The 26,974-nt window shown below is 52.6% G+C and overlaps 1 protein-coding gene across 5 annotated transcripts in view; it reads left to right on the top strand.

The window, feature by feature from the left end:
- PTK2B (protein tyrosine kinase 2 beta) overlaps window positions 1-26,974 on the top strand; it is a 75,777-nt gene extending 48,803 nt beyond the window's left edge. For 4 of the 5 annotated variants that reach the window (XM_053937840.1, XM_053937841.1, XM_053937838.1 and 1 more), the window contains exons 17-31: window positions 1,491-1,591; window positions 1,678-1,793; window positions 4,291-4,391; window positions 4,504-4,593; window positions 7,701-7,905; window positions 9,337-9,445; window positions 9,538-9,603; window positions 11,635-11,760; window positions 13,681-13,827; window positions 19,501-19,536; window positions 21,258-21,285; window positions 21,504-21,550; window positions 22,879-23,022; window positions 25,793-25,873; window positions 25,966-26,974. In XM_053937840.1, the coding sequence (XP_053793815.1) occupies window positions 1,491-1,591; window positions 1,678-1,793; window positions 4,291-4,391; window positions 4,504-4,593; window positions 7,701-7,905; window positions 9,337-9,445; window positions 9,538-9,603; window positions 11,635-11,760; window positions 13,681-13,827; window positions 19,501-19,536; window positions 21,258-21,285; window positions 21,504-21,550; window positions 22,879-23,022; window positions 25,793-25,873; window positions 25,966-26,181 (1,613 nt within the window). In that variant the 3' untranslated portion in view covers window positions 26,182-26,974. The remainder of the gene's footprint in view (window positions 1-1,490; window positions 1,592-1,677; window positions 1,794-4,290; window positions 4,392-4,503; window positions 4,594-7,700; window positions 7,906-9,336; window positions 9,446-9,537; window positions 9,604-11,634; window positions 11,761-13,680; window positions 13,828-19,500; window positions 19,537-21,257; window positions 21,286-21,503; window positions 21,551-22,878; window positions 23,023-25,792; window positions 25,874-25,965) is intronic. The other variant, XM_053937836.1, reaches the window with a different exon arrangement.

Here is a 26,974-nt window from a genome sequence, read left to right as displayed (position 1 = left end):
TTGGGATCCTTAAGGTCCTTTTGGGTTTTTTTGGAATCCTGAGGGTCCTTTTGGGGTTTTTTGGGGATATCAAGGGTCCTTCTGGGGGTTTCTGGGGATCCTTAAGGTCCTTTTGGGTTTTTTTTGGGATCCTGAGGGTCCTTTTGGAGTTTTTTTGGGATCCCAAGGGTCTTTTGGGGTTTTTTTGGGGTCTTGAAGGTCCTTTTGTGTTTTTTGGGGATCCTGAGGGTCCTTTTGGGGATTTTTGGGCTCCCCAGGGTCCTTTTGGGGTTTTTTTGGGATCTTGAAGGTCCTGACTGGGTTTTTTGGGACCCAAAAGATCCTTCTGGGTTTTTTTGGGATCTCCAGGGTCCTGCTGGGGTTTTTTGGGGTGCTGAGGCTTTTTTTCGGATCCCAAAAGTCCTGCCGAGATTTTTTTGGGATGAGCTCCTGTTCAGGGCTCCCATGGGGTGGGGGAATCCTGCCTGAGGATTTTTTGGGAACAAGGGGCCTTTGGAATTCCGGGTGGAGGAAGAGGGAGTTGATCCATGCCCGGAATCCTGGGATAGGATCCCAAAAACCCTCGGATCACGGGGAGGGATTTTTGGAACCTGCTGGAATCCCTGCCTGAGGATTTTTTGGGAACCAGGAGCCTTTGGAATTCCGGGTGGAGGAAGAGGGAGTTGATCCATGCCCGGAAAGCTGGGATAAAATCCCAAAAACCCTCGGATTATGGGGAGGGATTCTTGGATCCTGCTGGAATCCCTGCCTGAGGATTTTTGGGAACCAGGGAATCTTTGGAATTCCGGGTGGAGGAAGAGGGAGTTGATCCATGCCCGGAATCCTGGGATAAAATCCCAAAAACCCTCGGATCATGGGGAGGGATTCTTGGATCCTGCTGGAATCCCTGCCTGAGGATTTTTGGGAACCAGGGAATCTTTGGAATTCAGGGTGGAGGAAGAGGGAGTTGATCCATGCCCGGAATCCTGGGATAAAATCCCAAAAACCCTCGGATCATGGGGAGGGATTCTTGGATCCTGCTGGAATCCCTGCCTGAGGATTTTTGGGAACCAGGGAATCTTTGGAATTCCGGGTGGAGGAAGAGGGAGTTGATCCATGCCCGGAATCCTGGGATAAAATCCCAAAAACCCTCGGATCATGGGGAGGGATTCTTGGAACCTGCTGGAATCCCTGCCTGGGGAATTTTTGGGAACAAGGGGCCTTTGGAATTCAGGGTGGAGGAAGAGGGAGTTGATCCACGCCCGGAAAGTTGGGATAAAATCCCAAAAACCCTCGGATCATGGGGAGGGATTCTTGGATCCTGCTGGAATCCCTGCCTGAGGATGTCGATCCCTAAAAAAAAAAAAACCAGGAGCTCCAATCCCTTTGGGAAATCCCTGCGGCTCCCACCTCCATGCCCCGAGCCAGGGATGGGGATTCCCCGGGATGGGGTGAGGCGGCGGAAGTTGGGATCCGCCATCCCACGGCTGGGAATTCCACCATTCCCGCAGTGCTGATGAAGAAGCTGGACCACCCCCACATCGTGAAGCTCATCGGCATCGCCGAGGAGGAGCCCACCTGGATCATCATGGAGCTCTGTCCCTACGGAGAGGTGCGATTATCCCCTTCCCCGCCCCCGCCCCCGATCCCGTTCCCGGCGTTCCGGGCGCTGATCCCGCCGGGAACGTGCCGTTGCAGCTGGGCCAGTACCTGGAGCAGAAGCGGCCGGGCCTGGCCGTGCCCACGCTGGTGCTCTACGCGCTGCAGGTCAGCAAGGCCCTGGCCTACCTGGAGGCCCTCAGCTGCGTCCACAGGTGAGCGCGCGGAGTTCGGGATGGGCTCGGAGCCCGGCGGGATTCCGGGATGGGCGGGGGAAGGCGGGATCGGGGAGGGGTGGGGTGGTGGGAGATGGGAGAGGGTGCAGGGATGGGGCGGCGGTGGGGGCTTTGGGAAGGTGCGTTGGCCGGGGGAGGGTTCTGCTTCCTCATCCCATCCCATTATCCCATTATCCCATTATCCCATTATCCCATTATCCATTATCCCATCCCATCCCATCATCCCATCCCATCCCATTATCCCACCCCATCCCATTATGCCATCCCATTATCCCATCTCATTATCCCATCCCATCCCATCCCATCCCATCCCATCCCATTCCATCCCATCTCATCCCATCCCCTTATCCCATCCCATTATCCCATCCCATTCCATCCCATTCCATCCCATCCCATCCCATCCCATCCGATTATCCCATCCGATTATCCCATCCCATCCCATCCCATCCCATTCCATCCCATTCCATCCCATCCCATCCCATCCCATCCCATCCCATCCCATTATCCCATCCCATTATCCCATCCCATTATCCCATTATCCCATCATCTCATTATCCCATCCCATATCCCAAATTCCAAATCCCATATCCCAAATCCTATCCTATCCCATTGTCCCATCCCATTATCCCATTATTCCATTATCCCATTATCCCATTATCCCATTATCTCAAATCCCAAATCCCATATCCCAAATCCCATCCTATCCCATTGTCCCATCCCATTATCCCATTATCCCATTATCCCATTATCTCAAATCCCAAATCCCAAATCCCATATCCCAAATCTCATCCTAGCCCATTGTCCCATCCCATTATCCCATTATCCCATTATCCCATTATCTCAAATCCCATTATCCCATTATCCCATTATCTCAAATCCCAAATCCGATATCCCAAATCCCAAATCCCATATCCCAAATCCCATCCTGTCCCATTGTCCCATCCCGTATCCCATTATCCCATTACCTCATTATCCCATCCCATATCCCAAATCCCATAGCCCAAATCCTGTATCCCATATCCCAAATCCTATCCTATCCCATTGTCCCATCCCATCCCATATCCCAAATCCCAATATCCCAAATCCCGTATCCCATATCCCAAATCCTATCCTATCCCATTGTCCAAAATCCCATCCCATATCCCAAATCCCATATCCCAAATCCCAAATCCCAAATCCCAAATCCCATATCCCAAATCCCAAATCCCATATTCCAAATCCCAAATCCCATATCCCAAATCCCATATCCCAAATCCCAAATCCCATATTCCAAATCCCAAATCCCATATCCCAAATCCCAAATCCCATATCCCAAATCCTATCCTATCCCATTGTCCCATCCCATTATCCCATTATCTCATTATCCAATCCCATATCCCAAATCCCAAATCCCATATCCCAAATCCTATCCTATCCCATTGTCCCATCATCCCATTATCTCATTATCTCATTATCTCAAATCCCAAATCCCATATCCCAAATCCCATTATCCCATATCCCAAATCCTATCCTATCCCATTGTCCCATCCCATCCCATATCCCAAATCCCATATCCCAAATCCCACATCCCATATCCCATATCCCAAATCCCAAATCCCATATTCCAAATCCCAAATCCCATATCCCAAATCCCATATCCCAAATCCCAAATCCCATATCCCGTATCCCAAATCCCAAATCCGATATCCCAAATCCCAAATCCCATATTCCAAATCCCAAATCCGATATCCCAAATCCCAAATCCCATATCTCAAATCCCAAATCCGATATCCCAAATCCCAAATCCCATATTCCAAATCCCAAATCCCATATCCCATATCCCGTATCCCAAATCCCATATCCCAAATCCCAAATCCCATATCCCATATCCCATATCCCAAATCCCATATCCCATATCCCAAATCCCATATCCCAAATCCCAAATCCGATATCCCGTATCCCATATCCCAAATCTCATATCCCAAATCCCATATCCCAAATCCCAAATCCGATATCCCAAATCCCAAATCCCATATTCCAAATCCCAAATCCCATATCCCAAATCCCAAATCCCAAATCCCAAATCCCATATCCCAAGTCCCATATCCCATATCCCAAATCCCATATCCCAAATCCCAAATCCGATATCCCGTATCCCATATCCCAAATCCCATATCCCATATCCCAAATCCCATATCCCAAATCCCAAATCCGATATCCCGTATCCCATATCCCAAATCCCAAATCCGATATCCCGTATCCCATATCCCAAATCCCGTATCCCAAATCCCAAATACTATCCTATCCCATTGTCCCATCCCACTGTCCCATCCCAAATCCCATATCCCAAATCCTGTATCCCATATCCCAAATCCTATCTGATCCCATTATCCCATTGTCCCATTGTCCCATCCCAAATCCCCAATCCCAAGCCCCCAAATCCCAAAATCCCGTGGTGGCCTCCCCTCTCCCGAGCCGCGGCTCTCCGTCCCCGCAGGGACATCGCCGTCCGGAACGTCCTGGTGGCCTCTCCGGAATGCGTCAAGCTCGGAGACTTCGGCCTCTCCCGCTACATCGAGGACGAGGAATACTACAAAGGTAGGATCCCGCGGGATCGGGGATCCCGTGGATTCCTCCCGGGCGGAGATCGGGAGCGTTCCTGGATCCGGATCGTTCCCGGATCCGGATCGTTCCTGGGTCATCGTTCCAGCTTCCGTCACCCGCCTTCCCATCAAGTGGATGTCGCCGGAATCCATCAACTTCCGGCGCTTCACCACGGCCAGCGACGTCTGGATGTTCGGTGTGTGCCGGGATCTTCGGGATCGGGAACGGGCGGGATCCTGGGAGTCAGAATGGGATCATGGAATTTGTTGTCATGGGGTGGGATCCTGGGATTGATCCGCTTCCTGTGGTGTGGTGTGGGAACCTGGGATTGATCCGCTTCCCGTGGTGTGGGATGGGATCCTGGGATTGATCCGCTTCCCGTGGTGTGGGATGGGATCCTGGGATTGATCCGCTTCCTGTGGTGTGGGATGGGATCCTGGGATTGATCCGCTTCCCGTGGTGTGGGATGGGATCCTGGGATTGATCCGCTTCCTGTGGTGTGGGATGGGATCCTGGGATTGATCCGCTTCCCGTGGTGTGGGATGGGATCCTGGGATTGATCCGCTTCCCGTGGTGTGGGATGGGATCCTGGGATTGATCCGCTTCCCGTGGTGTGGGATGGGATCCTGGGATTGATCCGCTTCCCGTGGTGTGGGACGGGATCCTGGGATTGATCCGCTTCCCGTGGTGTGGGACAGGATCCTGGGATTGATCCGCTTCCCGTGGTGTGGGACGGGATCCTGGGATTGATCCGCTTCCTGTGCTGTGGGGTGGGATCCTGGGATTGATCCGCTTCCCGTGGTGTGGGATGGGATCCTGGGAGTCAGAATGGGATCCTGGAATTTGTCAGCATGGAGCGGGATCCTGGGATTGATCCGCTTCCCATGGCATGGAGCAGGATCCTGGGATTGATCCGCTTCCCGTGCTGTGGGGTGGGATCTTGGGATTGATCCGCTTCCCGTGCTGTGGGACGGGATCCTGGGATTGATCTGCTTCCCGTGGTGTGGGACGGGATCCTGGGAATGATCCGCTTCCCATGGTGTGGAGTGGGATCATGGGATTGATCCACTTCCCAAGGTGTGGGATGGGATCCTGGGATTGATCCGCTTCCCGTGGTGTGGGATGGGATCCTGGGATTGATCCGCTTCCTGTGGTGTGGGATGGGATCCTGGGATTGATCCGCTTCCCGTGGTGTGGGATGGGATCCTGGGAGTCAGAATGGGATCCTGGAATTTGTCAGCATGGAGCGGGATCCTGGGATTGATCCACTTCCCGTGGCATGGAGCAGGATCCTGGGATAGATCCGCTTCCCGTGGTGTGGGATGGGATCCTGGGATTGATCCGCTTCCTGTGGTGTGGGATGGGATCCTGGGATTCAGAATGGGATCCTGGAATTTGTTGTCATGGGGTGGGATGCCGGGATTGATCTGCTTTCTGTGGTGTGGGATGGGATCCTGGGATTGATCCGCTTCCCGTGGTGTGGGATGGGATCCTGGGATTGATCCGCTTCCCGTGGTGTGGGATGGGATCCTGGGATTGATCCGCTTCCAGTGGTGTGGGATGGGATCCTGGGATTGATCCGCTTCCCGTGGTGTGGGATGGGATCCTGGGATTGATCCGCTTCCCGTGGTGTGGGACAGGATCCTGGGATTGATCCGCTTCCCATGGTGTGGGACAGGATCCTGGGATTGATCCGCTTCCCGTGGTGTGGGATGGGATCCTGGGATTGATCCGCTTCCCGTGGTGTGGGATGGGATCCTGGGATTGATCCGCTTCCCGTGGTGTGGGATGGGATCCTGGGATTGATCCGCTTCCCGTGGTGTGGGATGGGATCCTGGGAGTCAGAATGGGATCCTGGAATTTGTCAGCATGGAGCGGGATCCTGGGATTGATCCGCTTCCCGTGCTGTGGGGTGGGATCTTGGGATTGATCCGCTTCCCGTGCTGTGGGACGGGATCCTGGGATTGATCCGCTTCCCGTGGTGTGGGATGGGATCCTGGGATTGATCTGCTTCCTGTGGTGTGGGACGGGATCCTGGGATTGATCCACTTCCCGTGGTGTGGGACGGGATCCTGGGATTGATCCGCTTCCCGTGCTGTGGGGTGGGATCCTGGGATGGATCCGCTTCCCGTGGTGTGGGATGGGATCCTGGGAGTCAGAATGGGATCCTGGAATTTGTCAGCATGGAGTGGGATCCTGGGATTGATCCACTTCCCGTGGCATGGAGCAGGATCCTGGGATTGATCCGCTTCCCGTGCTGTGGGGTGGGATCTTGGGATTGATCCGCTTCCCGTGCTGTGGGACGGGATCCTGGGATTGATCCGCTTCCCATGGTGTGGGATGGGATCCTGGGATTGATCCGCTTCCCGTGGTGTGGGATGGGATCCTGGGATTGATCCGCTTCCTGTGGTGTGGGATGGGATCCTGGGAGTCAGAATGGGATCCTGGAATTTGTTGTCATGGGGTGGGATGCCGGGATTGATCTGCTTTCTGTGGTGTGGGATGGGATCCTGGGATTGATCCACTTCCCGTGGTGTGGGACGGGATCCTGGGATTGATCCGCTTCCCGTGGTGTGGGATGGGATCCTGGGATTGATCCACTTCCCGTGGTGTGGGATGGGATCCTGGGATTGATCCGCTTCCTGTGGTGTGGGATGGGATCCTGGGAATGATCCGCTTCCCATGCTGTGGGACGGGATCCTGGGATTGATCCGCTTCCCGTGGAGTGGTGTGGGAACCTGGGATTGATCCGCTTCCCGTGGCATGGAATGGGATCCCGGGATTGATCCACTTCCCGTGGCATGGAATGGGATCCCGGGATTGATCCACTTCCCGTGGCATGGAATGGGATCCCGGGATTGATCCACTTCCCATGGCATGGGGCAGGATCCTGGGATTTTTCCACTTCCCTTGGGACGGAGCAGAATCCCAGGATTGATCCGTTTCCCGTGGCACTCACAAGGACAAATCCCCCTCTGGAATTTCCCAACTCCAGATTATCCCAATTTTTTCCCCGGGAGAAGCCCTCCCAGGCAAGGGCTTCCATTCACCCACCCTTCGGTGCTTCCTCCTCCTCCTCCTCCTCCTCCCCATCCAGGGATTTTAGGGAAGTTTTGGGATGAGCTAAACTCTCCCCGCTCCAAAAAAAAAAAAAAAATCCCCATCTCCAGCCCCTCTGGAATCAGGAATCCCACGTGTCCCACCACAAAGCCCCACCAAAAAAAAAAAAACCCAAAAAAAAAGGGGAATTGGCGGATTCCCGGGAATTCCGGTGGCTTGAGGATGTCGGGGTTGCTCCGGCAGCCGTGTGCATGTGGGAGATCCTGAGCTACGGGAAGCAGCCGTTCTTCTGGCTGGAAAACAAGGATGTGATCGGAGTCCTGGAAAAGGGGGATCGGCTCCCCAAACCCGACCTGTGCCCGCCCGTCCTCTACACCCTCATGACGCGCTGCTGGGACTACGATCCCGGCGAGAGGCCCAAATTCCAGGAGCTGGTCTGCAGCCTCAGGTGAGCCCGGAATGCTGGAGGATCCGTGGATGGGGTGGGAATTTTGGGGGGGAAAAGGTGGGGAAAGGTTGGGATCGGGAGTTTTTATGGAAAGGTTTGGGATCAGAGCCTTTCCCGGGAAGCGAAACGCTCCAAAGGATCTCCAAGGCTGGGAATTCTGGAGTGGGATGGAGAGGTGGGAACGTGGTGGAAAAAATCTGGGAAAACCTTTGGATCGGGAGTTTTTATGGAAAAGTTTGGGTTCAGAGCCTTTCCCAGGAAGTGAAACTCTCCAATTCCAAAGATTCTCCAAGCTGGGAATTCTGGCGGATCCATGGAGGGATGGAGGGTTGGGAATGTGGAGGAAAAATCTGGGAAAAGGTTGGAACCAGGAGTTTTTATGGAAAAGTTTGGGTTTAGAGCCTTTCCCGGGAAGCAAAGTGCTCCAAAGATTCTCCAAGGCTGGGAATTCTGGAGTGGGATGGAGAGGTGGGAACGTGGTGGAAAAATCTGGGAAAAGCTGCGGATCAAGAGGTTTTATGGATAAGTTTGGGCTTGGAAGAGCCTTGGAGACCTTTTGGAAGGGGATGGGATGGACGGGCTTTGCTTCCCGGGAAAGGCTCTCCAAAGGGTCTCCAAGGCTTCTCCAAGCCCAAATTCCACATTCTGCAGCCTCAGGTGAGCCTGGAATGCTGGAAGATCCATGGATGGGGTGGGAATGTTGGGGGGGGAAAAGGTGGGGAAAGGTTGGGATCGGGAGTTCTTATGGAAAGGTTTGGGATCAGCGACTTTCCCGGGAAGCGAAACGCTCCAAAGGATCTCCAAGGCTGGGAATTCTGGAGTGGGATGGAGAGGTGGGAACGTGGTGGAAAAAATCTGGGAAAAGCTTGGGATCGGGAGTTTTTATGGAAAGGTTTGGGTTCAGAGCATTTCCCAGGAAGCGAAACTCTCCAATTCCAAAGATTCTCCAAGGCTGGGAATTCTGGCGGATCCATGGAGGGATGGAGGGTTGGGAATGTGGAGGAAAAATCTGGGAAAAGGTTGGAACCAGGAGTTTTTATGGAAAAGTTTGGGTTTAGAGCCTTTCCCGGGAAGCAAAGTGCTCCAAAGATTCTCCAAGGCTGGGAATTCTGGAGTGGGATGGAGAGGTGGGAACGTGGTGGAAAAATCTGGGAAAAGCTTGGGATCAAGAGGTTTTATGGAAAAGTTTGGTCTTGGAAGAGCCTTGGAGACCTTTTGGAAGGGGATGGGATGGACGGGCTTTATTCCCGGGAAAGGGAATTTTCCGGGAATTCTGCTCCCGCATCTCAGCGGGATCAGCCGTGGGAATTCCGCTCTCCTCCCGCTCCCATCCCTCCCATCCTCCGTGGCGTTTTCCATCCCGGCTCTCCGGGCTGCGGGAAATCCCCGGGAATTCCCGGGATCGTCACCTGCGTGTCCCCTCCCCCGCAGCGACATTTACCTGATGGAGAAGGAGCTGGCCAAGGAGCAGGAGAGGAACAACCAGCACCGCCCTCCCAAAATCCTGGAGCCGCCGGCGTTCCAGGAGCCGCCTCCCAAGGTTGGGATGGGACGGGGATACGGGTGGGGCGCAAATTTGGGATTTCCCGGATGGGATCCGCAGGAATTCCCGCCTTCCTCCCATTCCCGCAGCCCAGCAGGCCCATGTACAAGCCGCCATCCCAGAATAACCTCCTGGCTCCCAAGCTGCAATTCCAGGTGAGGCTGCGAGGCCGGAGAATCCCACGGGGGTTTGGGGACAGGGCGGCGAGGATGGGAGATCCCGGGAATCTCGTGGGTTTTGGGATCGGCGGCGCTCCACGCCGCCATTCCAAGCGGGACGCGGCTTCCGGGCTCCGGGTTCTGCCCGTCAGGGAATCCCGGAGTCGTCGAGGTTGGAAAAGCTCTTGGAGACCTTGGAGTCCACCCCGGATCCGCGTCCCCCGCAAATCCGCGTGGATCTGAATCCATCCAGGAATTCCGGAGGATTCCTCGGGGGCTGGATGGGTTTTCCATGCGGGAATTATTCCCGATATCCCATAAACCGCGCCCGGCGCAGTTCCCTCATCCCATCCCTCGTTCCCTGGGAGCAGATCCCGGTTCCGCCCGGCAGGGAATTCCGGAGGGAATTTCCCTCCTTTTTTTCCAGGCTGAGCCCTCCCATCTCCCTCAGCCATTCCCGATTTATCGGGAGGAGCCACCGGAGCTCTTGGGAGGCCAGAATATCCCAAAATGTTCCAAAATATCCCCAGTTAGCCTAAATATCCCCAGATAATACAAAATATTCAAAATATCCCCAAATATCCCAAAATATCCCAAGCCCACTTTTAGGATGAGGCCGATCCTGATCCAGGCCGGCTCCCGGCGCAATTCCTGCTTTTCAGAGACCAGAATATCCCAAAATATCCCAAAATATCCCAAGCCCACTTATAGGACGAGGCCGATCCCCCTGAGGGACGGCTCCCGTCGCAATTCCCACTCTTCAGAGACAAAATATCCCAAAATATCCCAAAATATCCCAAAATATCCCAAGCCCACTTTTAGGACGAGGCCGATCCTGATCCAGGTCAGCTCCCGGCGCAATTCCCGCTCTTCAGAGACCAAAATATCCCATAATATCCCAAAATATCCCAAAATATTCCAAGCCCACTTTTAGGACGAGGCCGATCCCCATCTGGGATGCCTCCTGGCACAATTCCCACTTTTTGGAGGCCAGAATATCCGAAAATACCCAAAATATTTGAAAATATTTGAAAATATTTGAAAATATCCCAAAATATTCAAAATATCCCCAAATATCCCAAAATATCCCAAAATATTCCAAGCCCACTTTTAGGACGAGGCCGATCCTGATCCGGGCTGGCTCCCGGCGCAATTCCCGCTCTTCAGAGACCAGAATATCCCAAAATATCCCAAAATATCCCAAAATATCCTAAAATATTCCAAGCCCACTTTTAGGACGAGGCCAGTCCTGATCTGGGACGGCTCCCGGCGCAATTCCCACCCTTCGGAGGTGAGAATATCCCAAAATATCCCAGAATATCCCAAAATATTCCAAGGGCACTTTTAGGACGAGGCCGATCCTGATCCGGGCCGGCTCCCGGCGCAATTCCCGCTCTTCAGAGACCAGAATATCCCAAAATATCCCAAAATATCCCAAAATATTTGAAAATATCCCAAAATATCCCAAAATATCCCAAAATATCCCAAAATATCCCAAAATATCCCAAAATATTTGAAAATATCCCAAAATATCCCAAAATATCCCAAAATATTCCAAGGGCACTTTTAGGACGAGGCCGATCCCGATCCGGGCCGGCTCCCGGCGCAATTCCCGCTCTTCAGAGACCAGAATATCCCAAAATATCCCAAAATATCCAAAATATCCCAAAATATCCCAAAATATTTGAAAATATCCCAAAATATCCCAAAATATCCCAAAATATCCCAAAATATCCCAGAATATCCCAAAATATTCCAAGGGCACTTTTAGGACGAGGCCGATCCTGATCCGGGCCGGCTCCCGGCGCAATTCCCACTCTTCAGAGACCAGAATATCCCAAAATATCCCAAAATATCCCAAGGGCACTTTTAGGACGAGGCCGATCCCGATCCGGGCCGGCTCCCGGCGCAATTCCCGCTCTTCCCGCGCTCCCGCTCCGTCCGTGTGTCCGCGCTCTCCCCTTCCCCGTGGGCTCCCCCCGCGCCGCTGCCGCCGCCGCCGCTCCCGCGCAATTCCCGAATTCCCAGGTTCCGGAGGGGCTCTGTGCCAGCTCTCCCACCCTCGCCAGTCCCGCCGAGTACCAGAGCCCGGCAAATTCCCGGCGCACTCCGCCTCCCAGCCGGCACAACGTCTTCAAGCGCCACAGCATGAGGGTAAGCCCGGAATTCCCGCTGGGATTCGGCGTCCGGAGGAATTCCCAATCCTCAAAAATCCTCCCGTTGTTGGGATCCACTTCCCGTTGTGATTGGCCATCTGGAAGTCTTCCAATTCCTCAAAATTCCTCCCATTTTTGGGATCCACTTCCTGTTGGAATTTCACATCTGGAGGCTTTCCCAATCCGCAAAAATCCTCCCATTTTTGGGATCCACTTCCCAGTGGCATCCGGCATCCAGAGGAATTCCCAATCCTCAAAAATCCTCCTGGTTTTGGGATCCACTTCCCAGTGGCATCCGGCATCCAGAGGAATTCCCAATCCTCAAAAATCCTCCTGGTTTTGGGATCCATTTCCCAGTGGGATTTGGCATCCAGAGGAATTCCCAATCCTCAAAAATCCTCCCGTTTTTGGGATCCGCTTCCCGCTGGGATTCGGCATCCAGAGGAATTCCCAATCCTCAAAAATCCTCCCGTTTTTGGGATCCACTTCCCAATGGGGTTCGGCATCCGGAGGAATTCTTAATGCTCAAAATTCCTCCCATTTTTGGGATCCACTTCCCGTTGGCATCCGGCATCCGGAGGAATTCCCAATCCTCAAAAATCCTCCCATTTTTGGGATCCATTCCCGTTGGGATTCTCCATCTGGAAATCTTCCCAATCCCAAAATTTTTCCCATTTTCGGGATGCACTTCCCGTTGGGATTGGCCATCTGGAAATCTTCCCAATCCTCAAAAATCCAATAGTTGGAGGAATTCCCAATCCTCAAAAACTCGTCCTGTTTTTGGGATCCACTTCCAGCTGGGATTCTCCATCTGGAGATCTTCCCAATCCTCAAAACCCGTCCTATTTTTGGGATCCATTCCCAGTGGAATTCGGCATCTGGAGGAATTCCCAATCCTCAAAAATCCTCCCATTTTTGGGATCCATTCCCAGTGGGATTTGGCATCCGGAGGAATTCCCAATCCTCAAAAATCCTCCCGTTTTTGGGATCCATTCCCACTGGGATTCGGCATCCGGAGGAATTCCCAATCCTCAAAAATCCTCCCGTTTTTGGGATCCATTCCCACTGGGATTTGGCATCCGGAGGAATTCCCAATCCTCAAAAATCCTCCCGTTTTTGGGATCCATTCCCACTGGGATTTGGCATCCGGAGGAATTCCCAATCCTCAAAAATCCTCCCGTTTTTGGGATCCATTCCCACTGGGATTTGGCATCCGGAGGAATTCCCAATCCTCAAAAATTCTCCCATTTTTGGGATCCACTTCCCATTGGGATTCGGCATCCGGAGGAATTCCCAATCCTCAAAAACCATCCCGTTTTTGGGATCCACTTCCCATTGGGATTGGCCATCTGGAAATCTTCCCAATCCTCAAAAATTTTCCCGTTTTTGGGATCCATTTCCCACTGGGATTTGGCATCCAGAGGAATTCCCAATCCTCAAAAAACCCGTCCCGTTTTCGGGATCCGCTTCCCGCTGCCGCTTCCCGCTGCTTCCCGCTGCTCCCGGCTCCGTGTCGGATCCATGGCAAGGTCGAATCCCAAATCCCGACGGACGCCTCGATCTTCGCGACCTCTCCGTCTCTCCCCCTCCCCTTATCCCGGATTTTCTGCCACGCCATTCCCAAAAAAAAAAAAAACAAACGAGCGCGGAACGGATTTTCGGGTTGCTCCTCGCGCTCCCGCCTTGGGATCCCAGCTGAAATTCCGGAGGGGGATTTTTCCAGCCTGGCTCCTGGCCCTCCAGCCCTTCCCCCAAATTCCAGCTCTCCTGGAGCCCCTTTGGGATCGGGAAGCGGCTCCAAGGATTCCCTGGATCCTTTCCCCGATCCAGCTGCACATTCCCGACCCTCTGGCATTGGATCCATCCCCATCCCCCATCCCTGATCCCGTTTTTTTTTTCCCCCCGGGGGAAATTCCAGGAGGAGGATTTCCAGCGGCCGGGCAGCCGGGAGGAGGCGCAGCAGCTGCTGGAGCGGGAGCGGCTCCGCGTGGAGCAGGCCATGGAGCGCCAGCAGAAGGAGATGCTGGAGGATCACCGCTGGCTCCGCCAGGAGGTCCAGAGCCTGGTGAGACAATTCCCAAAAAAAAAAAAAAAAAAAAAATCCTCGGGAATGGGATGGGTGGGAAAGGAGCCGGAATCCCACCCCGCTCCCAACCCCCGATGTCCCAGCCTGGGGTTGGATCCGTCCCCGTCCCGACTCCTCCTGGAGAAGGAAATTTGGGATCAAGTGGTTTCACCGGGAATTGGGGACTCCATCCCTTTTCCATCCCCAAATTCCATTAAAATCCCCCTGAATGAATTCCAAATCCCCTTGATCCCAGAATCCTGGAATGGTTTGGACGAGATCCATGGATCTTCAATCCCATCCCAAGGACACTTCCCACAATCCCAGGGTGATCCAAATCCTCCCTTGGGCACTGCCAGGGATCCTCTGGGAATTCCAGCCCGGCCGGGAATTCCTTCCCAAGATCCCAAAATCCCAAGCTCCCCTTTCCCACTGGAAGCCATTCCCTGACTCCTCCAGCCCTTCCCCAAATTCCAGCTCTCTTTTCCCTCTGGAAAAGCCTCCAAGGATTCCCTGGATCCTTCCCCGATCCAGCTGCACATTCCCAGCTCTCCCAGCCTGGGATTGGATCCAGCCCCATCCCAATTCCTCCTGGAGAAGGAATTTTGGGATCAAATGGTTTCACCGGGAATTGGGGACTCCATCCCTTTTCCATCCCCAAATCCCATAAAAATCCCCCTGAATGAATTCCAAATCCCCTTGATCCCAGAATCCCGGAACGGTTTGGGATGGGATCCATGGGCCTTCCATCCCATCCCAGGGACACTTCCCACGATCCCAGGCTGATCCAAATCCACCCTTGTACAAAGACAGGAATACCAGGATTCTCTGGGAATTCCAGCCCAGCCGGGAATTCCTTCCCAAGATCCCAAAATCCCAAGCTCCCCTTTCCCACTGGAAGCCATTCCCTGGCTCCTGGCCCTCCAGCCCTTCCCCAAATTCCAGCTCTCCTGGAGCCCCTTTGGGATCGGGAAGCGGCTCTGAGGATTCCCTGGATCCTTCCCTGATCCAGCTGCGCATTCCCAGCTCTCCCAGCCTGGCATTGGATCCAGCCCCATCCCGATTCCTCCTGGAGAAGGAATTTTGGGATCCAGTGGCTCCACCATCCAATGGAATATTTGGAATTTTGGGCAATTTCAAAGCGTTTTCAGTTGCATTTTTTTTATTATTTTTATTTTTATTTTAATATTTTGGAATCGGGATTTCGATCAATCAAACTCGGCGTTCCTGACCAGAATTCCCCCTCCCATCCCAATTCCTGCATCCCGTGCTGCTCCATTCCTGGGAAAATGTTCCATGGCTCTCCCAGAAATTAAGAAAATCTCTATTTTCCTCATTTTTCCCCACTTTTCCTATTTTTTCCCCATTTCTCCTACGCTTTCCTCCCATTTTCCCCTTTTTCCTCGCTTCATTCCTCCCTTTTCTCCCCCTTTTTCCCTCCCCTTTTCCCCCTTCCCCCTTTTCCCCATTTTTCCTTCTTTTTTTCCTCAGTTTCCCCCTTTTTCCCTCTTTTTCCTCCCGTTTTCTGCTTTTTTCTCCCATTTTTCCCCAATTTTCCCCCTTCTCCCCTTTTTTCCCCTTCCCTCCTTTTCCCCCCTTTCCTCTCCCATTTCCTCTTTTCCCTTTTTCCCCATTTTTCCCCATTTTCCCCATTTTCCCCTTTCCCCCTTTTTTCCTTCCTTTTTTCCTCCATTTCCCCCATTTTCTCCCATTTCTCCTTTTTTCCCCTTCCCCCCTTTTTCCCCTTTTTTCTCCCTCTATTCCTCCCTTTTCCCTCCCATTTCCCCTTCCCTCTTTTCCCCCTTTTTCCTCCCTTTATTCCTCCATTTCCCCCCTTTCCTTCCCATTTTCCCCTTTTTCCTCTCATTTTCCCCCTTTTTCCCCTTCCCCCTTTCCCCCCCTTTATTCCTTAATTTCCCAATTTTTTCCTCCCATTTTCCTCCCTTTTCCCCTTCCCCCACTTCCCCCTTTTTCCTTCCTTTTTTCCTCCTTTTTGCCCCTTTTTCTCCCATTTTTCCTTTTTTCCTCTTTCCCCAATTTTATTCTTCCCTTTATTCCTCCCCTTTCGTCCCATTTCCCCCCTTTTTCTCCTTCCCCCCTTTCCCTCCTTTTATTCCTCCCTTTATTCCCCCTTCCCCCACTTTCCTCCCATTTTTCCCATTTTTCCCCTTTTCCCCCTTTTTCCTCCCTTTATTCCCCCTTTCCCCCACTTTTTCTCCCATTTTCCCCCTTTTCCTCTCATTTTTCCCTTTTTCCCAATTTTCCCCACTTTTCCCCATTTTCCCCCCTTTATTCCTCCCTTTTCCTCATTTTCCTCCTCCCCCCTTTTCCTCTTTTTCCCTCCTTTTTCCCCCTTTTCCCCCTCCCATTTTCCACCCTTTTTCCTTCCTTTATTCCTCCATTTCCCCATTTTTTCTCTTTTCCCCCCCTTTTCCCCCTTTTTCCTCTCATTTTCCCCTTTTTTTCCTTTCCCCCCATTTTTCTTTTCCATTTTCCCCCTTTTCCTCCATTTTCCCCTTTCCCCTCCCATTTCCCCTTTTTCCTCCCTTTTTTCCCCCCTTTTTTCCTATTTTTCCTCCCATTTTTCCCCTTTTTCCTCTTCTCCCTTTTTCCCCCCTTTTTCCTTCCTTTTTTCCTCCATTTCCCCCCTTTTTCCCCTTCTCCCTTTTCCCCCTTTTCCCTCCCTTTATTCCCCCTTTTCCTCCCATTTTCCCCTTTCTCCTCCCATTTTTCCCTTTTCCCCACTTTTTTTCTTTCCCCCTTCCCCCCTTTTCTCATTTTCCTCCCTTTCCCCCATTTTTCTTTTCCCTTTTCCCCCATTTTCCTCCTTCTTCCTCCTTCCCCTCCCATTTCCCCCCTTTTCCCCGTTTTCCCATTTTTTCCTTTTTCCCCCTTCCCTCCTTTTTCCTTTCTTTTATTCCTTCATTTCTTCCCCCTTTTTCTCTTTTTCCTCCCATTTCCCCCTTTTTCCTCTCATTTTCCCCTTTTTTTCCTTTCCCCCATTTTTCTTTTCCCTTTTCCCCCCTTTTCCTCCATTTTTCCCCTTTTCCCCTGCCATTTCCTCCCCTTTTCCCATTTTTCCCTTCCCTCCTTTTTTCCACTTTTTCCTCCATTTCTCCTCCCATTTTCCACTTTTTCTCCCATTTCTCCTTTTTTCCTTTCCCCCTTTTCCCCCTTTTTCCTCCTTTTCCTCCCATTTTCCCCTTTCTCCTCCCATTTTACCCACTTTTTTCTTTCCCCTTCCCCCTTTTTCTCATTTTCCTCCCTTTCCCCCATTTTTCTTTTCCCTTCCCCCCCTTTTCCTCCTTTTCCCTCTTTCCCCTCCCATTTCCCCCTTTCCCCTTTTTTCCTTTTTTTCCCTTTTTTCCCATTTCCCCCTTTTTTCCTTCCTTTTTTCCTCCATTTCCCCCCTTTTTGTCCCTTTTTCCTCCCATTTTTCCTTTTTTCCTCTTTCCCCCCTTTTATTCCTCCCTTTATTCCTCCCTTTTCCTCCAATTTCCCCCTTTTTTCCTCCCATTTTCCCCCTTTTTTCTCCCATTTCTCCTTTTCCCCCTTCCCCCCTTTTTCCTCCCTTTATTTCCCCCTTTTCCCCCCTTTCCCCTCCCATTTCCCCCTTTTCCCCATTTCCTCTTTTTTCCCCTTTCCCCTTTTCTCCCTTTATTCCTCCATTTCTTCCCCTTTTTCCTCCCATTTTCCTTTTCCCCTTCCCCCCTTTTTCCCCTTTTTCCTCCCTTTATTTCCCCCTTTTTTCCTCTTTTCCCTCCCATTTTCCCCTTTTCCCCTTCTCCCTTTTTCCCCCTTTTTCCTTCCTTTTTTCCTCCTTTTCCCCCTTTTCCCTCTTCTCCCTTTTTCCCCCTTTTTCCTCCCTTTATTCCCCCTTTTCCTCCCATTTTCCCCTTTCTCCTCCCATTTTTCCCTTTTCCCCCCCTTTTTTCCTTTCCCCCTCCCCCCTTTTTCCCATTTTCCTCCTTTTTCCTCCTTCCCCTCCCATTTCCCCCCTTTTCCCTTTTTTCCCCTTTTCCCCTTTTTTTCCCTTTTTTCCCTTTTTTCCCTTTTTTCCCTTTTTTCCCTTTTCCCCCCTTTATTCCTCCATTTCTTCCCCCCTTTTCCTCCCATTTTTCCTTTCCCCCTTCCCCCCTTTTTCCCCTTTTTCCTCCCCTTATTCCCCCCTTTTTTTCTCTTTTCCCTCCCATTTTTCCCCTTTTTCTCCTTCTCCCTTTTCCCCCCTTTTCCCTCCCTTTATTCCCCCTTTTCCTCCCATTTTCCCCTTTCTCCTCCCATTTTTCCCTTTTTCCCCCCTTTTTTTCTTTCCCCCTCCCCCCTTTTTCTCATTTTCCTCCCTTTTCCCCATTTTTCTTCTCCCTTTCCCCGCTTTTCCTCCTTTTCCCCCTTTCCCCTCCCATTTCCCCCCTTTCCCTTTTTTCCCATTTCCCCCTTTTCCTCCCTTTATTCCTCCATTTCTTCCTCCTTTCTCTTCCCATTTTTCCTTTCCCCCTTCCCCCCTTTTTCCCCTTTTTCCTCCCTTTATTCCTCCATTTCTTCCCCCTTTTCCTCCCATTTTCCTTTTCCCCTTCCCCCCTTTTTCCCCTTTTTCCTCCCTTTATTCCCCCCTTTTTTCCTCTTTTCCCTCCCATTTTTCCCCTTTTTCCCCTTCTCCCTTTTTCCCCCTTTTCCCTCCCTTTATTCCCCCTTTTCCTCCCATTTTCCCCTTTCTCCTCCCATTTTTCCCTTTTCCCCACTTTTTTTCTTTCCCCTTCCCCCCTTTTCTCATTTTCCTCCCTTTCCCCCATTTTTCTTTTCCCTTTTCCCCCATTTTCCTCCTTCTTCCTCCTTCCCCTCCCATTTCCCCCCTTTTCCCCGTTTTCCCATTTTTTCCTTTTTCCCCCTTCCCTCCTTTTTCCTTTCTTTTATTCCTTCATTTCTTCCCCCTTTTTCTCTTTTTCCTCCCATTTCCCCCTTTTTCCTCTCATTTTCCCCTTTTTTCCTTTCCCCCATTTTTCTTTTCCCTTTTCCCCCCTTTTCCTCCATTTTTCCCCTTTTCCCCTGCCATTTCCTCCCCTTTTCCCATTTTTTTCCCTTCCCTCCTTTTTTCCACTTTTTCCTCCATTTCTCCTCCCATTTTCCACTTTTTCTCCCATTTCTCCTTTTTTCCTTTCCCCCTTTTCCCCCTTTTTCCTCCTTTTCCTCCCAATTTCCCCTTTTCCCTCCCATTTTACCAAATTTTTTCTTTCCCCCTCCCCCCTTTTTCTCATTTTCCTCTTTTCCCCCATTTTTCTTTTCCCTTCCCCCCCTTTTCCTCCTTTTCCCCCTTTCCCCTCCCATTTCCCCCCTTTTCCCTTTTTCCCCTTTTTTCCCTTTTTTCCCTTTTCCCCCTTTTTCCTCCCTTTATTCCTCCATTTCTTCCCCTTTTTCCTCCCATTTTTCCTTTTCCCTTCCCCCCCTTTTCCCCCCTTTTCCTCCCAATTTCCCATTTTTCCTCCCATTTTACCCATGTTTTTCTTTCCCCCTTCCCCCCTTTTTCTCATTTTCCTCCCTTTCCCCCATTTTCCTCCTTTTTTCCCCTTTCCCCTCCCATTCCCCCCCTTTTTTCCCTCAATTTTTCCCAGTTTTTCCCCATTTTCCCCATTTTTCCCCATTTCCCCACATCTCACACATCTTTTCCCCCTTTTCCAGGATCCCAAGGTCTTCCTGAACAACAACATTCCTCCGGTGAGCGATTCCAGACATCCCTGGAAAATCCATCCCATTTTTTTATTTTGTGTTTTTTTTTTATTTTTTGGGAATACCTGGGACTTCCTCCTTCCCTTTCTGATAAATATTGATTTATTTCTTTATTTATTTGGGTTAATTATCCAGAAAATGGGAAATCCCAAGGGGGGGGTTGGATCCCAGGATCCTTCCCGACATTCCAGCAGGGAATGGCGACGCCTCCGCCCTCTTCCCTCCCTCCATCCCAAATTCTGGGGCTCTTCCTCCCTCCATCCCAAATTTTGGGGCATCTCCTCCCTCCATCCCAAATTTTCGAGCTCTTCCCTCCCTCCATCCCAAATTTTTGGGCTCTTCCCTCCCTCCATCCCAAATTTTGGGGCATCTCCTCCCTCCATCCTGAATTTTGGGGCTCTTCCTCCCTCCATCCCAAATTTTGGGGCATCTCCTCCCTCCATCCTGAATTTTGGGGCATTTCCTCCCTCCATCCCAAATTTTTGGGCTCCTCCCTCCATCCCAAATTTTGGGGCACCTCCTCCCTCTTCCCTCCCTCCATCCCAAATTTTGGGTTTCTTCCTCCCTCCATCCCGAATTTTCAGGCTCTTCCTCCCTCCATCCCGAATTTTGGGGCATCTCCTCTCTCCATCCCAAATTTTGGGGCTCTTCCCTCCCTCCATCCCAAATTTTGGGGCTCTTCCTCCCTCCATCCCAAATTTTGGGGCGTCTCCTCCCTACATCCCAAATTTTGGGGCATTTCCTCCCTCCATCCCAAATTTTTGGGCTCCTCCCTCCATCCCAAATTTTGGGGCACCTCCTCCCTCTTCCCTCCCTCCATCCCAAATTTTGGGCTCTTCCCTCCCTCCATCCCAAATTTTGGGCTCTTCCCTCCCTCCATCCCAAATTTTGGGGTTTCTCCTCCTTCCATTCCGAATTTTCAGGCTCTTCCTCCCTCCATCCCAAATTTTGGGGCATCTCCTCTCTCCATCCCAAATTTTGGGGCTCTTCCCTCCCTCCATCCCGAATTTTGGGGCTCTTCCCTCCCTCCATCCCAAATTTTGGGGCATCTCCTCCCTCCATCCCAAATTTTGGGCTCTTCCCTCCCTCCATCCCGAATTTTGGGGCTCTTCCTCCCTCCATCTCGAAATTTTGGGGCTCTTCCCTCCCTCCATCCCAAATTTTTGGGCTTTTCCTCCCTCTTCCCTCCCTCCATCCTGAATTTTAGGGCGTCTCCCCCCTCCATCCCAAATTTTAGGGCACCTCCTCCCTCTTCCCTCCCTCCATCCCAAATTTTCAGGCTCTTCCCTCCCTCCATTCCAAATTTTGGGCTCTTCCCTATCTCCATCCCAAATTTTTGGGCTCTTCCCTCCCTCCATCCCAAATTTTGGGGTTTCTCCTCCTTCCATCCCGAATTTTGGGTTTCTTCCTCCCTCCATCCCGAATTTTCAGGCTCTTCCTCCCTCCATCCTGAATTTTGGGGCATCTCCTCTCTCCATCCCAAATTTTGGGGCTCTTCCTCCCTCCATCCCGAATTTTGGGGCTCTTCCCTCCCTCCATCCCAAATTTTTGCGCTCTTCCCTCCCTCTATCCCAAATTTTCAGGCTCTTCCTCCCTCCATCTCAAAATTTTTGGGCTCTTCCCTCCCTCCATCCCATTTTTTTGGGGCATCTCCTCCCTCCATCCCGAATTTCGGGGCCTCTAATTCCCGATTTTCCTTCCCTCCTCAGCTCCTCCCGGAGAAGGAGACGGATTACAGTGAGTTCCTGCTGATCCCCACCCTGGAATTCCCACTTGGGAATCTTTCCCTGGACGCTCCCCCCGTGCAATCCCGCATTTCCCCGGGGGAATTTTGGGATCGGGATCCCGTGGGAAGCTGGGATGGGGCAGGGAAGGGTGGGCCGGATCCCGGGATTCCGCGGCATTCCCGCGTTTCCCCGGGATCCTCCGGAATGATTTTCCGTCCTTTCCCTCAGCGCAATTCACGGGGCCCCCCCAGAAGCCTCCGAGATTTGGGGCTCAGGTAAGACCTGGGATGGATCCTCATCCCCCTTTTCCGCCTCCGGAATCCACGGGGTCGGGAATTTCCCGGCCGTTCCCAGCTCCAGAGGGGTCAGACAGGATCGGGATCGCGGCTGGGATCGGGATCGTGGCTGGGGCTGACCAGGACTTCCCAAAGAATTCCAGGATGGTTTGAGTGGGGAAGGACTTTCAAGATCATTCCAAGGAATCCCGGGATGCAGCAGCCTTTCCTTGGACACTGCCAGGGATCCAGGGATTCTCTGGATCCAGGAATTCCTTCCCAAGATCCCAAAATCCCAAGCTCCCCTTTCCCACTGGAAGCCATTCCCTGGCTCCTGGCCCTCCAGCCCTTCCCCAAATTCCAGCTCTCCTGGAGCCCCTTTGGGATCGGGAAGCGGCTCCAAGGATTCCCTGGATCCTTCCCCGATCCAGCTGCGCATTCCCAGCTCTCCCAGCCTGGCATTGGATCCAGCCCCATCCCAACTCCTCCTGGAGAAGGAATTTTGGGATCCAGGGGCTTCATTGGGAATTCCGGACTCCAGGCAGGGTCTCCCTTCCCTTTTCCATCCCCAAATTCCATAAAAATCCCTTGGAATGGATCCTGAGCGTCCTTGATCCCAGAATCCCGGAATGGTTTGGGTGGGATCCATGGGCCTTCAATCCCATTCCAGGGACACTTCCCACGAACCCAGGCTGATCCAAATCCACCCTTGGACACAGCCAGGGATCCTGGGATTCTCTGGGAATTCCAGCCCAGCTGGGAATTCCTTCCCAAGATCCCAAAATCCCAAGCTCCCCTTTCCCACTGGAAGCCATTCCCTGGCTCCTGGCCCTCCAGCCCTTCCCCAAATTCCAGCTCTCCTGGAGCCCCTTTGGGATCGGGAAGCGGCTCCAAGGATTCCCTGGATCCTTCCCCAATCCAGCTGCACATTCCCAGCTCTCCCAGCCTGGGATTGGATCCAGCCCCATCCCGATTCCTCCTGGAGAAGGAATTTTGGGATCCAGGGGTTTCACTGGGAATTGGGGACTCCAGGAAGTGTCTCCCTTCCCTTTTCCATCCCCAAATTCCATAAAAATCTCTCGGGATGGATTCCAAGCGCCCCTGATCCCAGAATCCCGGAACGGTTTCCTTGGGAAGGAACCTCCAATCCCAGCCCGTTCCATGGGCATGGAATTCCTGACTTATCCCAGGTTGCTCCAAGCCCCATCCCAACGCTCCCTCGGCCACTTCCCGGGATGGGAACACCACAACCTCGGCGGACCGATGCCGGCCTTTGCCCGTTGTTTCCCGGGATCCACCTGACCCCGTTATCCCCGTTTTTCCGTCAGCCCATCCAGCCGGCGCCCACGGCCAACCTGGACCGCACGGATGATCCGGTCTACGGGAACGTCACGGATCTGGTCCGCGCCGTGCTGCAGCTGAAGAACGAGATCAGCCTGGTGCCTCCCGAGGGATACATCCTGGTGGTCAAGGTGGGCAGGAATTCCCTGGAATTCTGCGGCGGATGAGACAGGGAGGTGGGAATCCATCCCCCTGGGAGGAGGCTGTGTCCATGGAAGGGAGCAATTCCCGCATTTCTGGCTGCTCCGTTGGGTCCATGGATCCATGGTGGGATCAATTCCCACATTCCCAGCTCCTCCATTGGATCCTTGGATCAATGATGGGCATCTCCAACATTCCCAGCTCCTCCATTGGATCCTTGGATCAAGGGTGGGACCAGTTCCCACATTCCCAGCTCCTCCATTGGATCCTTGGATCCATGGTGGGACCAATTCCGACATTCCTAGCTCCTCCATTGGATCCTTGGATCAATGATGGGCATCTCCAACATTCTCAGTTTCTCCACTGGATCCTTGGATCCATGGTGGAACCAATTCCAACATTCCCAGCTCCTCCATCGGATCCTTGGATCAAGGGTGGGACCAATTCCGACATTCCCAGCTCCTCCACTGGATCCATGGTGGGACCAATTCCGACATTCCCAGCTCCTCCATTGGATCCTTGGATCAATGATGGGCATCTCCAACATTCTCAGTTTCTCCATTGGATCCTTGGATCCATGGTGGAACCAATTCCCACATTCCCAGCTCCTCCATTGGATCCTTGGATCAAGGGTGGAACCAATTCCTACATTCCCAGCTCCTCCATTGGATCCTTGGATCCATGGTGGGACCAATTCCGACATTCCCAGCTCCTCCATTGGATCCTTGGATCCATGGTGGGACCAATTCCGACATTCCCAGCTCCTCCACGGAGTCTTTGGATCAATGGTGGGAGAGTCTCCAACATTCCCAGCTCCTCCATTGGATCCTTGGATCAATGATGGGCATCTCCAACATTCCCATTTTCTCCATTGGATCCTTGGATCCGTGGTGGAAGCAATTCCCACATTCCCAGTTTCTCCATCGGATCCTTGGATCAAAGGTGGAGCAATTCCCACATTCCCAATTTCTCCATTGGATCCTTGGATCCATGGTGGAACCAATTCCAACATTCCCAGCTCCTCCATTGGATCCTTGGATCCGTGGTGGGAGCAATTCCCACATTCCCAACTCCTCCATTGGATCCTTGGATCCATGGTGGAACCAATTCCGACATTCCCAGCTGCTCCATTGGATCCTTGGATCCATGGTGGGGGCAATTCCCACATTTCCATCTCCTCCTTGGGATCCTTGAACCAATTCCAAGCTCCTTCCTTGGATCCTTGGATCAATGGTGGGAGTCCCCAACATTCCCAGTTTCTCCACTGGATCCTTGGATCCATGGTGGGAGCAATTCCCACATTCCCAACTCCTCCATTGGATCATTGGATCAATGGTGGGAGCAAATCCCAAATTCCCACATCCTTCATTGGGTCTTTGGATCCATGGTGGGAGAGTCTCCAACACTTCCAGCTCCTTCCTTGGATCTTGGAATCCATAGTGGGAGCAATTCCCACATTCCTGGTTTCTCCATTGGATCCTTGCATCCATGGTGGGAGCAATTCCCACATTTCCATCTCCTCCTTGGGATCCTTGAACCAATTCCAAGCTCCTTCCTTGGATCCTTGGATCAATGATTGGAGTCCCCAACATTCCCAATTTCTCCATTGTGTCCTTGGATCCATGGTGGGAGCAATCCCAGCATTCCCAACTCCTCCATTGGATCCTTGGATCAATAATGGGAGTCTCCAACACTTCCAGCTCCTTCCTTGGATCAATGATGGGAGTCTCCAACATTCCCAGTTTCTCCATCGGATCCTTGGATCAAGGGTGGAGCAATTCCCACATTCCCATTTTCTCCATTGGATCCTTGGATCCATGGTGGGGGCAATTCCCACATTCCCAATTTCTCCATTGGATCCTTGGATCCATGGTGGGGGCAATTCCCACATTCCCAATTTCTCCATTGGATCCTTGGATCCATGGTGGGAGCAATTCCCACATTCCCAATTTCTCCATTGGATCCTTGGATCCATGGTGGGAGCAATTCCCACATTCCCAATTTCTCCATTGGATCCTTGGATCCATGGTGGGAGCAATTCCCACATTTCCATGTCCTTGGAATCCTTGAACCAATTCCCTGCTCCTTCCTTGGATCCTCGGATCCATGGTGGAACCAATTCCCACATTCCTGGTTTCTCCATTGGATCCTTGGATCCATGGTGGGAGCGATTCCCACATTCCCAGCTCCTCCATTGGGTCTTTGGATCCATGGTGGGAGCAATTCCCACATTCCCAGTTTCTCCATCGGATCCTTGGATCAAGGGTGGACCAATTCCCACACTCCCAATTTCTCCATTGGATCCTTGGATCCATGGTGGGAGCAATTCCAACATTCCCAGCTGCTCCATTGGATCCTTGGATCCATGGTGGGGGCAATTCCCACATTTCCATCTCCTTGGAATCCTTGAACCAATTCCCAGCTTGGATCAATGATTGGAGTCTCCAACATTCCCAGTTTCTCCACTGGATCCTTGGATCAATGATTGGAGTCTCCAACATTCCCAGTTTCTCCACTGGATCCTTGGATCAATGGTGGGAGTCTCCAACATTCCTGGTTTCTCCATTGGATCCTTGGATCCATGGTGGGAGCGATTCCCACATTCCCAGCTCCTTCCTTGGATCCTTGGCTCAACGGTTGGAGATTCTCCCGCCACTCCCTTCTCCTGAACGGAATCCTCCCCTCAGCCACCGAAATTCTTCCCACCGGGAATTCCCCTGGATCCACCCCCGGCTCCATCCCAACCCTTCCTTCCCGCAGAACATCGGCCTTTCCCTACGGAAGCTGATCGGGAGCGTCGACGAGATCCTTCCCGACCTCCCCTCCTCTTCCCGCACCGAGGTAGGAACGCCGGGAACGGGGCGGGGGGAAGGGGGGGGGGGGTGACATTCCCGAAAAATCCCGCTCGTCAACTCCCGAAAAATCCCGCCCAGATCGAGGGCACCCAGAAGCTCCTCAACAAGGACTTGGCCAACCTCATCAGCAAGATGCGCCTGGCGCAGCAGAATTCCGGCACTTCCCTCAGCGCGGAATTCCAGCGGCAGATGCTGACGGCTTCCCACGCCCTGGCCGTGGACGCCAAGAACCTTCTGGACGCCGTGGACCAGGCCAAGCTCCAGGCCAAGCTGGTGAAGCCGTGCTCGGAATGATGGAGCCGAGGGAAAAAAAAAAAAAAAAAAAAGAAAAAAAGTCCGGAGCGACGCCGACGGATCCGGGAGGACTCCGGCTTTTCGGGTTTTTTTTTTTGTGCGTCTCTCCCGCGGTTTTCCCGCTCTCCCCCGCTTCCCGCTCTTCCTGCAGCCGCCTCGTGTCTGTCAGTGTCGCGTTGCTCTTCGGAAGGCGGGAGGCACCCGGTGGGGTTTTCCTTGGAAAAAAGGGGTTTGGAAGGGGTTTGAGTGGGGGGGATGATCCGGCGGGATCCATCCTCTGAGCCGCGGGCGGCCGCGGGCGGCACGGGAGCGTGCCGGGAGCCGAGGGCACGGATTTTTGGGAGGTGGGAAGCTGGAATTCCCGCGTCCGCGGGGACCGCCGGCGTTTCCCTCGGACGTCGCACGCAAGAGTTTATTTAACGACGGCTTCGGAGTTTTCCCTGCAACGCTTCCGACGTTGGGCGGGACAGTTTGTTCAACGACGGAGACGCTTCCGGAGCCTGCGGAATTCCGGGAGGGATGGGAATCCCCCCCCTGCCCGCCACGGATGGCGGCCTTGACGGGGGCGACACAAACCTGGAGAACGGTGCCTCTTCCAGCTGCGTTATTCCCGAGTTTTGTGTCAGCGCCGCCGGCAAAACCGCGGCTCCGGCGGGGTTTGTGCTTCCGGTTGGGAACCGGGCGGTTCGGGCTTTTCCCCCAGCGTTTTTCCCGCACTTTTCCCAGTTTTTTTTTTTTTTTTTCCTTTTTTTTCCCCCCCCCTCCGGCTGAGATAAACCGTGCGCCAAATCCT

This window comes from Vidua chalybeata, chromosome 3, assembly GCF_026979565.1.
Source record: "Vidua chalybeata isolate OUT-0048 chromosome 3, bVidCha1 merged haplotype, whole genome shotgun sequence".
NCBI lineage: Eukaryota > Metazoa > Chordata > Aves > Passeriformes > Viduidae > Vidua > Vidua chalybeata.
Note: the sequence above shows the minus strand (reverse complement) of the source record. Positions and strands in the feature narration are given on the sequence as shown.